The following is a 12,503-nucleotide window of genomic DNA, read 5'->3' as shown; positions in this document are numbered from 1 at the left end:
AACCTCAGAGATTTTAAAGTTTACCAAAGTTATTCATTGTCATTGCTTTAAAGCAACATTTTCCATGCAATGCAGCACTCTAGATGTCTTAAGAGACTACAACTCTACAAAAGGAAATTTGTCATAAATAAGCAAAAATAGGCTAAAACATGGCTTAGTATTTTGAACTGCCAAACCTAATTTCACTTAGACATATCACCACCTGCAAGGAAAAGTACCTTATTTTTACTTGAGCTTTGTAACTATATAGCATGTGCTTTTTAACAAGACAAAAATCATAATTTTTTCCTTAATCGAACCTCCGTTTTAAACTGATTACACCCTCTGCTCTGTGGCTTTAGGAAAACTGTGTAGCATGAAGTTAAATGTAGCCACCTATTTCTGGCTACAGACTCTGCCCATCTAAATGTGTTTGATCAATGTGCAAAAATGTAAACACTGTTACAGAAAATAGGTACCTTTTTATGTACTGAGTATGCATTCATGGTGTTCAATAAATGCTTGTGAAATGAACAAAAGGATAAACTTCTATTTCCACTGATGATGTTGCAGTTCAAAACTTTTACTTTACGAAAAAGGAAACTGAGGTCCCGAGAGGTTTAAGGACTTGTCCCCAGTCAGCAAGGCTTATTAGGGGTTGGACTGAAATCCAAGTTTCTGAAGTTCCAAATCTGCAGGTTTAATAATATTCACCAGAACGACCTAAATCACTTCTGTAAAAATAACTCAAAGTATGTGTTTTTAGTGATCATTGTTGTAGACAAAAGTTGGCATGTCAATATTAGTTTTATGTAGAAACGTTCTGTAATAGTCAGCATGATTAACCATGGAAAATTTTAATACACTTGTAAGCCACCTTTCCCACCTGTTCATGTGAAATAAGGGAATGAAAACTGAATCAGTATTATCCTAACTTCAGGAGACTAGTCTATGCAAACATATTTCAAATCTAGGTCAAAGAATTTTTGATTGGAGAAAATTTTATCCTTTCTATAGTACAATGAAGATCTTGGTCTTATTATCATGACCAAGAGCTTTATACTTGTTGTACCTAAATAGAAAAAAATAACAAAAGTAATAATTTCTAAGAGTTAAACAAACTTTACAAAATAAACAGCCCTTATATCAATAATATACTGATTTTGTGTAATATTTATATGTATATTTTTTAATCTGACATCTTCTTTCAGATCACAAGACGAGATCATCCTGGATTATCCAAGTGGACCGTAAATCTAATGACAAGTGTCCGTATGAGAGAAAGGAAGAGGGAGACTAGACATAGAGGAGAAGGCCATGTAAAGATGGAAGCAGAGACTGGAATGATGCAGATACAAACCAAGGAACCATCAGAAGGTGGAAGAGATGTGGAAGGATTCTCCTATAGAGCCTTCAGAGGGAATTTGGCCTTGTTGAGACCTTGATTTCAGACTTCTGGCCTCCAGAACTGTGAGAATAGATTTCTGTTGTTTTAAGTCCCCCGGTTGGTGGTAATTTGTTACAGCAGCCATAAGAAACTAATACATCTCCAGACCAATCAATCCATCAGCTTATTATTTCCAATGATTGCCACAGCTCATATGTTCCAAACTGAACTCACTCCATCTCCTATCCCTGAAAAAACTCTCCTTCCTCCTCTCTCTGTAATTGACAACACCATCAATATAACTTCTCCTCAAATTATTTCACAACCCAACTCCAAATATTCACTAGACCCCATTTATTCTTCTTCAAAAACATGTTTTCAGCCCCTGTGACTGTTTGTTTTTCAGGCCCTTAGTATAGTGGAACATCATTTTTATTGAGTCCCTGACCGTCACTCTGGAATCCCATTACAGTCTTTCCTACAGGGACTATTATCTGTCCCAAAACAGATCTGACCATGTCAATCTCATGTGTGACCCTTTACAGCTTGATTGTCTGTGTTTCCTCCTCTGTAAAAGCAGCTTTACTGATGGACTGGTACAAACATTTGTATAGCACTATCACATATATATCAAGGAGTTTCATCTTTACGGTGTATAGGAGACACCACGATAGGCAGATCTGCAAATCAGAGGCCTAACCTCAAAGACCCAATTTTCTACTAAAGGGATCTGCAAGTAATTAAATAGCTCAGCCAAAACTTCTTGTTCTAGAAGATAAAACCCCAAATCCCTTGCAGTACATATGAAACCCTTTATACTCTATGCCCCATCTACTTTCTGGGCTTCATCTTAGTCACAGAGACCTACCAACAGTCCATTTATTTAAGTGGTTCTTCCAAGTTTCTGTTCTTTGAAGACCTTTAATATGATTGATGGCACTGCAATCCTCCTACTGCAGAATTATTTTCTCCATCTCTTCTTTTCAAACGTTCCACTTCTAGTCATCAAACTCAATGGATTCTAACTTTAAAGCTACTTTGTCTTCTGTCTTCCCTGTTCTCACTACTGTTAGAGTCAGGAAATCATTTTTGTGTCAAACATTTCTGGTCAAGAGGAAAGCAGACTCCTTCAGGATTCCACAAGGAAAAAGGGTTATTTCTGAAGGTGTATTTGTGGGGTGCAGATGAGTCTTAAAAGTTATCAAGATCCAAAGCTTCACTAGATTCTGTTTCTTCTCTTTCTCCTTCCCAGCCTCCCTCTTTCTTTGTCCTGTTTTCTTTTCCCTTTTCCTCCTTTTCTCTCCAATTCCTTCTCTTTATCATAGACCACAGATCACATTGTCCCTTCAGCAAAAATTTTCAACTTCCCTTTCTTATCTCCCCCATTCCCATCTAATTCCTGATAGACCATTCTTTCTCTAACCTCCAGTCTAAATTCATAAGTAGGTTTGATTGAGAAATTATCAATTGTGGTAGAGAGAATAATGCACCCGAAGATGTCCACATAATCCCTGGAACATATAAGTATGTTATATCACATGGCAAATGGGACTTTGCAGATTTGATTAAACTAAGCATCTTGAGATCGCAAGTTTTTCCTGGATTACCTAGGCATGTCCAATGTAATCACAAGGGCCCTTCTAAGGGAAAGAGGGAGGCAGGAAAGTCAGAGCCAGAGAAAGAGATGTGATGACTGAAGCAGAGGTTGGAGTGATAGGGGACCATGAGTCAAGGAATGCAGGTAGTCATTAGAAGGTGGAAACGACACTGAAATAGATTTTCCCCTAGAGCCTGCACAAAGAACTCAGCCCTACCAATCTATTTCAGACATCTGATCTCCAGAACTATAAGATGATAAATTTGTGTTGCTTTAAGCCACTAAATTTTTGGTAATTTGTTAAAGGAGCAATTGGATACTAACACAACAGTGTCTCTAATTTCCAAGCCACCTCATGGATCACCCTCAAGCCTACAGTAGATGGCCCATGGATCAGGGGTTCAACCTCTGGTCCAGCAGTGGTCACCTCCGTGCTGTCTCTAGAATGAACATCAATTTTGTAACATGATTTAAAATGCCTACCACTGACTGACTCCTCACTGCTACTGCCTCTCCTATACTTCTCCCTTTAAATATGCAGAAGAATATGCCTTTTATTATCCCCATGATACACTGTCCTACTGATATATTCATTAACTTGGGATATTCCCCTCCCCACTGAAATCCTACTCAACTTGCAAGATTCATCCATATTGACTTTTATCTTCTACATGTAAATTCATCATGAACCAGGCATCAGTCTCCACAATTGATGTTAGTCTAGGCCAACTCTGTGTTAAAGTGTATTGACAACTAAAACTGAACAAGTAAGTTTATGGTGAAATTCTTAAGTATATCACATGATTATTAAACAAAGATACTGGATAATTTTATTGTATTTGTCAAGTGTAAGGTCCATTTGTTTGTTAAGGCTTATTCTAATTAAAAACATTTCAAATGAACATTAAAATTATTCTAGATCTAATTGCAAAATTTATTTTAAAAAGCAAGATAAATAGAAGAGACGGATTTTTTTCCCAAGAAAAAGTAAAGTGCATTTTTTTAACTTCAAAAAGTAAAGGAAAAAAGCCTCAGAAGTTATCCCAAAGGAAAAATAGGAGAAATGTTTCGTACTTTTTGACATGTTTGACAAACTGGGAATAAACACTTGGTAACATAATAAAACACAGATGCTGGGGGACTAGGTTGTCTCTTAATCATGTGGAATTAAGCTCATTGACATCCAGGAACACCCAAGAGAGCTGATACACATAAATCACATTGGCATGAGGTGAGGAAACACCCCACTAGACTTTCTCACTCCTATTCAGTTAAAACTCCCTCTCTTTATACAGTAGCATAATTTCTTTTACTTCAAGAAATGATGATCCAAAAATAACACACACAAAGATTAGAACCTAAAATGTGTCTTTGGTTATTTAACTACCCATATCTTTTACAAATTATCTGGGCTTACAGTTATGAGTCTGGGAAACCCTCAAGAGACTTGTTTTCCTCTTGCTGTCAGGAAGAATTGCATCTAAATCATTTTACAGAAATAAGTGTCCATTGTCAATTTCTAGAATGAAGAGAAGATCACCTCCCTGCGGTAACCCTTTTACTCTCTAATAGCTGGCTGCTTTTGGTAGCTTTAATGATTCTTAAATACGTTTTAGAGTAAGATGTAATCTTTGGTTTATATATTATAGTCACTTCCTCTTCTCCATATGTGCTAATAATTGTGAATACATTTTTTCTATTCTGAAGTCACTTGCTTATGTTTCATTTATCAGTAATCATGAACTACACCCTTTCTCATGGTGGTCTATGTTGAACAATACCATTAAAACGAAAATGTCTGCATGATGACTATACTTCTTTAAAGCAGCAGTAAGTCTAGTAAAATTTCAACATAATAATATTTAAAGACTCACTTTCCTGCCCTTCTAACAGATTTTGAACTGCATTTCAATCTCATGAAAACACTCATGATTTGCAAAGGTTCACTGTCTTCATATAAACCCTTAGCATATCTTAGACACTTTTTGCTTCAGTGGTCTCATATTATACATTATAGTACTTTCTATTTAACAAAAACACATTTTTTCTTAAATGTCTTTATTTTACCTTTATTTTTCTAATACTGATATAACCCAGGCTCAACATTAAAGCCACTCATTCATTCATTCATATAATCATTACTTCATTAAGACAGTTCCTTGAACCCTGACTCTGAAACACACATCATGTTTGGCACTGTAGAGGTTATAAGCATACATAAATCATGGTTCTTACACTTGTCATCTTATATTCTAGGGATGGATGAGAGAGCAGGGAGAAACAGACAAAAGGTCAAGATCTCTTCCTCTTCCCTAAGCTCTACATCCAGGTCCCTCTAGCTTCATTTCTCTCCAGTGTCCCAAACTCTTAGGCCAAATCACAACTCACACTTCAGTTACCCGAAAGTGCTATACTAATACTTTGTATGTATAGATTATTTCCCTGCCCCTGAATCCTATTCCAAACTCTCTTAGTTACACAAAAGAAAAATAAATATTTAAGAACAGTCATTATTAACAGAGGCTATACTATCCTCTTGGAATGACCTTGTAAAGAAATAGAATTTCATAGACTTTAACCCTTCAAGCAAAGTAACGGTAATATTTTTATAGTTAAAAACAAGTTCTACAAAGGCACAATGGAAATATCCAAAACAGATTATTTCATCTGCAGACAAATACACTAATAAAGAAAATGGAGGGAGGGAGGGAGGGAGGAAAGAAGGAAGGGAGAGAGAGAGAGAAACAGACAAACCAACCATCAAGAACACTAAGTTAACCTTTCTAAACTGATTGAGATACAAAGACCCTCCAAGCAAGAATTTGTTTGACATGTGGTTTCCGTACAGAATTCTACAAATGACAGCAACTCTGATGATTACAATGCTTCACGCACTTGAGGAGAATGGGTAATATTGATAGTTTTTACCTCTTTCTTCAAATGCTGCTTATAGAAACTAAAAACAAGGTAAAAAAATTGTTCTAAGAGAAAAATCTATTGTGTAAAAAAGGCTGAATATCTGCTCCCATAGATATTTAAAGGCCTTGATTCTAAACGTATGCAAAACTTCAGAACATTACCTGAGAGACCAGACTAAATCCTTGACTGTTATAGTCATATACATACATGAAGTGCTATTTAAAACATTATAAAGTTGAATTTTTAATATTTCAATCAAGAATATTATGATAATATAATTGCCTTTTTATATTTAATTTGTTCCTTAAATTACTAGCAATGGGGGTGTAAGCCAGTGTGATAAAAATAATAGATCTCCAGCTTGTGTATGAAGAGCTCCTATTGCTTTCAAATTAGTTCTATTAATGAGAAGCAAATACCTACTTCTAAATTTTTATGGAATGACCATATGTGTTTACCTAAAGTAAACACCATACACAATTAACGTGCCTTAAAAGACTCAGTGTCACTGTGGGCAATATAATCATACTTAATATATTCTTGGTTATTAAAATAGCAAGTTCTGGTTTTCTAATGCTCACAGTGAATTAAAAATAATATACTAGCAAAGACATATTAAAAACATTGGGTTTTGAATCATGTTTACTGAACTTTCAAAAAGGTTTACAAAATTGAAAAAATAAAAAAGAGAATTAAATAAGAAGAAATAACAAGGATAAGTATCCCTCTTGGTTACTATGCAAGATCAAACATCAAAAATTGATTTTTATTCCCTGGCCTTGGTGCCTCTGGTTTTATAGGTTGGGCTGCATGTGAAGATTGAGCCGTTAATCTTTTAAGGAGAAGATGCCGAGTGCACTCCTCTTCTACTTGATCTATGGAGATCAGAAATGACGCTCTTCAGTAAGCTACACATCTGCTTCTTTCAACAAAGGTGCCATGGTAACAGGCATCAGTTGAAATGAGTGCAAGCTATGAAAGTATATGGGTAAAGTAATATTATCTAAATTGAACACTTAATATTCAAAAATCAAACAAACTTCCATCCAGTGAGACCTTAACAAAGATACTGGGGGAAGCTATCTTAATTCACATTATACAGAAAAGTAAACAAATCAAACATGCCACTAAATCTCAGTACCTGCCTTGTCATTTTTACATAATTATATATAAAACACATACAGTCTCAGACGTATTAAATAGCTATGCGACAACTATATTCATAAACAGAAGAGAACAAGGTCTGAGAACTTTTGCCAAACTTAGGGCAGCATTTTATTACCACCCTCCTAAAGTAATCAGATCATTGAAATAAAAATTGAACTTGAGACAGGTCACTGAGTTTTCTCAGGTCTCTGGAGCAGAAGGAGATATGAATTTTCCAACTGTCCTACATTTCTAGCTTTGCTCCCATGTTTCTCAAATATACAAAGTCAAGTTCCAATTTAATAAAAATTTTCCCCAAATTAGTATATAGAATGGACCTGTCACCAACTATTTGATGATGGGAAAAAAAATCACATTTGCATTTTGATAAATAAAACATAGACTTAACATACACAAAAAATTTTTTAATTTATATAATAAAGTATGACAACTAGAAAAATGAAGTTTTTAAGACTCAATCAGTATTTCCATTTTGGAAAGTTTCACTTTATTATAATACTTATACAGATGAGTGTTTCCCTTCTATGTGGCCAATACCTCAAAGATCCATGTTAAGTGCTTTTAATGTAAACTGCTATTCTAGAAAATATCGCAGCTTTCACCACAATTTACTTCCCCCTTCTACCTACTCTAACCTCCATGGATATGCTATGCAAAAGCTACTACAGCATAATCCTGCCCTAGGGCTTTCTCTCATTCAAAAATATCCACCAAGAGGAACAGACGAAATAAGGTGCAAACAAAGAAACACTATTCTTTTCACATTGCCTACAACCACATCAATGGCAGATACAACAGGTATACAACAACCAAAAAGTTCTAGAGCCAATGGGCTCAGTCAAACTCCTTTTACTCTCATCCCTGTACCATCATCCCCCTGAGAATGCACGAAGTACTTCCTAGTCCCTCCCCAGACTTTCTCCCAAGGTGGGGCTCAGGTGAGCACACTGCTCCCTATCTCCCATGCATGTGGCCCTTTTCATTATAGAATCAAATATGAGTTTGAACCCTCTTAACCTAAGGGACTGAGAATGGTTGCTGCAGCCCCATCTCAGTCCTTTCATTCCTTCTCCATTCTGAATTCCAAAGATACTTTTGTTCACGCGATTCTTGATACCACAACACTCTGTAGCCTCTTGCACATGGTATCTTCTTTTTCCCACTGTCTCTCTAGAACAGATAACACATTCTAGTGCTAGCAACTAAACACAGTACATTCCTTCCTCCACTGTACCCAAAAGCTATAGCTTCAAAAATTCTGTTACCCCCTGTAAAATGTGAGTGTGGTAAGACTTCGCATTATCAGTGACTTGTTAGACCTAATATAACTTCACACAGATAACAGTATTTATTCAATTGTCTCATACAGTTTTCTAACTCCAAGTATCAACAGTCAACTGAGAACCAAGAGGTATGATAACATGTAAAATTTTCCTTAAGTCTCAAGATTATTCTATTTAGCAGCTGTTTTCATATTACCATTCTACTTTACCTCTATATTTCCTACTAACATATTAGGATGCTTCCCCATGACGCTTTCTTTAATAACTCTGGTGTTTTTTAAAAAATACGTGCAAAATAATTAAGCAATCAGCTGAAGTAAAATCCTAAAAAGAATCTGCCCTAAGCATAGCTGACATTGAAATGGTGACGGTAAATGTTAACATGAAAAAAAATTCACAGTATTTCCATGCAGAAATTTAAATGACACTCTTTATAAAGAATGTTGAAAATCATACTATAAAATGAAATCAACCGCAAGCTTTTAGTACTGAATTCATTCCAATTCATAGTAATTAACGAAACAAGCCACATCTTTTTCAACCTACTCCGACCTTTCTAATTCCCTGTGAGTTACGCTCCACTCATTTAAAGATAAATCTACAGTATTTCCACAATATGGATCCTGGCTAATTCTCAACCTCTCCACAAATGGCACATGTGTAAATGTAGCATCAGCACTTCAAGCCATAATGAGCGAAAAGGAAGGAACACTGCTTACCAGAACCTCTTTTGGTCACAACCTTCAAACTCTGAGTAAAAGTAGCATATAAGAGAATCAAGTGCGGAATTGGAGCTTTCATCTTCCAGCTCTTAAAAGCTGTTCCCTAAAGCAAAGATAAAGAAGAAAAACACACATTTTAAAAATACATAGCAATATAATAAGATTTCTGTTAGGCTTTTAATTGTGCACAATTGGGGCAATTAATTCCACAAATAGAAAGAGTGTGAACAGAATCTGTATTCCTCTCTCCCTTAGGAACTTGGGGTTCAAAACCAGTAACACCAAAATTATGTCTCTATAGGCCCCCTACAATGTTTTAAAATCTTATGCTTAATTAAGGTTTAGAATTTCTCTTTATTTAGTGGATCGAACTGTACTTAAAAAGCGGAAACAATCCCTTCAAAAGTACTATTTCATTAACAATTTATTTTAAATATAAATCACCAAACACTGACATTTTTTGACGTTCCATGCTGCAACAGATTATGGTTTTACTCAGTATCATTCTTTCCAATTGAGAAGAAATCTACTCCTCTGAAGATTTAATTATAGTTTTACAATTTTTAAAAACAAAAACTCTAAAAGATACTTCCAGAGAACTTTAAGACTTTGTCTCCACTGAAATAAAGTACAATTCCACTGAAATAAAGTACAATGTATATGAAAGCTACAGGAAGATACATCATTTCTTCCTATTACAAGGGTCTCAGAGGGATAACAGAAGGGACACTAGCCTAGTGTTTGGATTTCAAGAGGGAGAAATATTTCATTTGAAATTAACTGAAATGAACTTTGTCTTCCTCAGAAAATCATCTCCCTTTTATTTTTGTGTAAGACTGAGACAGTAGAGCTGAAAGACTGAATTTCAAAAAGTAGCAAGTCAGAACACAGTTCAAATATATTGTCAATCCATGACAGCACAAGTTTCTTTGCAAGACAGTTGAGGACTGATCATCTTCAGCTTTCAATCACTATGACTCTATTAAAGATGAGGAAGCTGAAATGGTGATTTGACAGTCACATTTTTTTTTTGCTCTCCTAAAGCCTCATAAACCTGAGTATATTTAATGATTAATCCGTTCGCACTAATAAAAGTCTGTTAAAACACATTTTAATTCACAAAACAAAACCAAATCCCATTCACTTGCAGTAAAGTGTCACCATTATCATTTTAGTCGGAAAGTCAGGGAATTTTTAAAATAGCATTGAGAATAAGCTGTTTTAACTCCAGCTCCTGTAAATGATGATAGCCTCTTTCAGTTTTCTAACTGAGCACCTGGAGTTCACATAAAGACATAAATGAAACCTAGTCCGAAAAGCCGACTCATCAGACAGACACATCTGACGAACTGCCACATTAAAGTGCAAGCCTGACTCAGGCATGCATTCCTAAAACCCGAATCCCATTTCCCGGCCACCGCACTAACTGGAGCGGCAGGAAATCTTCAAGTTGATATCTTCAGCCTTCAGGTTAGCAGTGAGAATCAGTTCCTCTCTCAGTGTGAGTTTAATCAGCACTGCCCAAGAAACTCCAGGATCCAACTATACACTCCAAGACCTTCAGCTTAACTACCTTATTACTTCACTCTTGTTCAAGATACTATTTCCTCACTCATTTCATTTCTATAAGACATACAGGCTAGTTTATGATTCTGTTTCTTAAAATTAAATTGGTTTGGAAAGCATCAATTTGGTAACATCAAGATCCTTATTTGAATCTCTCAAAACAGTTGTATATTAGGGAAAACAAAAAAGAATTATGGAGCATTTCACACATTCAACATCTTGGTCAACCTACAGTAATCTTTACAAACCTCTTTAAGGCAATTTATTGTATTTTATATGGAAAGACACATTAAATATATCTAGTCATAGACATTCAAACTTTGCTGTACTTGTTGCATAATTAAAATTCCTACCCAGAAATCCCAATGCAATCTATATATAAACATTTACTAAGGTTCTTGTCTATTTTCTTATTGTCACATAGTATCTCATACTATCAGCGACCTAATTTCAAGAAGCTTCAATTTCTGGGTGGATGGACCTGAGATTGTTTGCCTATTTCCTGTTAAGAATACCATTCACCCAGGCAAAACTATAGAGATAGAAGGCAGGTTAGTGGTTGCTAGAGGCTGGGGGAGGGGAAACATTAGGAGGGCCTGCTAATGGGTACGGGGGTTCTTTGTGGGGAGGTGATGAAAATGTTCTGAATTAGACAGTGGTGATGGTTATACAACCGGGTGAATATACTAAAAACTACTGATTGTACACTTTAAAATGGTAAAGTTTATGTTATGTGAATTATATCACAATAAAACTTACGCTAAAAACAAAACAAACAAAAAAAGAGTACCATTCACCATTTGGCTTCACATAAATCCTTACTAAACCTTATGCAAAATGAGCATATCACAGTGGTTATAAGCAACCAGTCTGTCTGGGTTCTTAACCCCATTTTGCTACCTTTCAGCTGTATAATTTTGGGCAAATAACCTCCCTGCAAATAGTGTCTTCATTTACAAAACACGTATTATTACAGTACATATAACACAGTGCCTAGAACAGCAGTGGCACATAGAACAATCGGAATAAATGAAAGCTACTGTTGTTACTGTTTTTACTGCAGTTGACTGCTGTTACCACTATCATTATTATCATTACTATTATATTATTAACACTATTATAGACTCAATTCACATCCCTCTCACCTGTGAAACTTTCTGTATATACCAGCTTTCTTTACATGCTACCCCACACTATTAGCTTATCTCTTTAACTGCATGTCTTTTACTCTACCAGACAAAGTCCCTCCAGGGAGAACGTGTGTTTTATTCATCTTTTTTATTCAATGCTCAAAAAATATTAGCTGAAATGAATGAATGAAAGACTGAATGTGGTTGCTACTATATGCAGTTGAATTCTGGCATTCAGACTCATCATTTGATAAATGCTTATTAAGCACATATGCAATGGTGCAGTGGGGACACAAAGACAATGTAATGCACCCTAATAAAGACAGCTCACAGACCAATAAGGGAGACAAATACTTACCTACTTAATTAGACTGGCCCTACTGCCATATGGTGAGTATAATGTGCTGAGGGAGTAGAGGGAGGAAATCTATTCTGCTCCTGGTTGCATCTGGTGAAGTCATAGGAAAGAGCTTTCACAAGAAGCAGCATTTCAGCTAAGTCAAAAGGAGAGACTTTCTAAGGGAAAGGGAATTCTGAGTCTAGGACAAAGGATGAGTGAAATTGTCAGTCTGGTAGGCAGAATAAGGCCCACCCCTAAACATGCCCACATTTGAATTCCTGGATCCTGTGAATATGTTACCTTACATGGTGAACAGACTTTACAGCTATTGTTAATTTAAAGATTTTGAGATGGGAGACTATTATCAGGGTAAGCTCAATGTAATCACAAGCATCCTTATAAAAGGGCAGTAG

General features: G+C 35.8%; 1 protein-coding gene across 1 annotated transcript in view; it reads right to left on the bottom strand.

The window, feature by feature from the left end:
• The window catches only part of IL1RAPL1 (interleukin 1 receptor accessory protein like 1), a 1,361,040-nt gene that overhangs the window by 1,134,321 nt on the left and 214,216 nt on the right, over nucleotides 1–12,503 (bottom strand). Inside the window, exon 2 of the mRNA XM_032620953.1 lies at nucleotides 9,052–9,157. Coding sequence (XP_032476844.1) covers nucleotides 9,052–9,133 — 82 coding nt within the window. The 5' untranslated portion in view covers nucleotides 9,134–9,157. The remainder of the gene's footprint in view (nucleotides 1–9,051; nucleotides 9,158–12,503) is intronic.

This window comes from Phocoena sinus, chromosome X (genome assembly GCF_008692025.1).
Source record: "Phocoena sinus isolate mPhoSin1 chromosome X, mPhoSin1.pri, whole genome shotgun sequence".
In the NCBI taxonomy this organism is placed as follows: Eukaryota; Metazoa; Chordata; class Mammalia; order Artiodactyla; family Phocoenidae; genus Phocoena; species Phocoena sinus.
The sequence above is the reverse complement of the archived record's forward strand: the minus strand, read 5'-3'. Positions and strand labels throughout refer to the sequence as shown.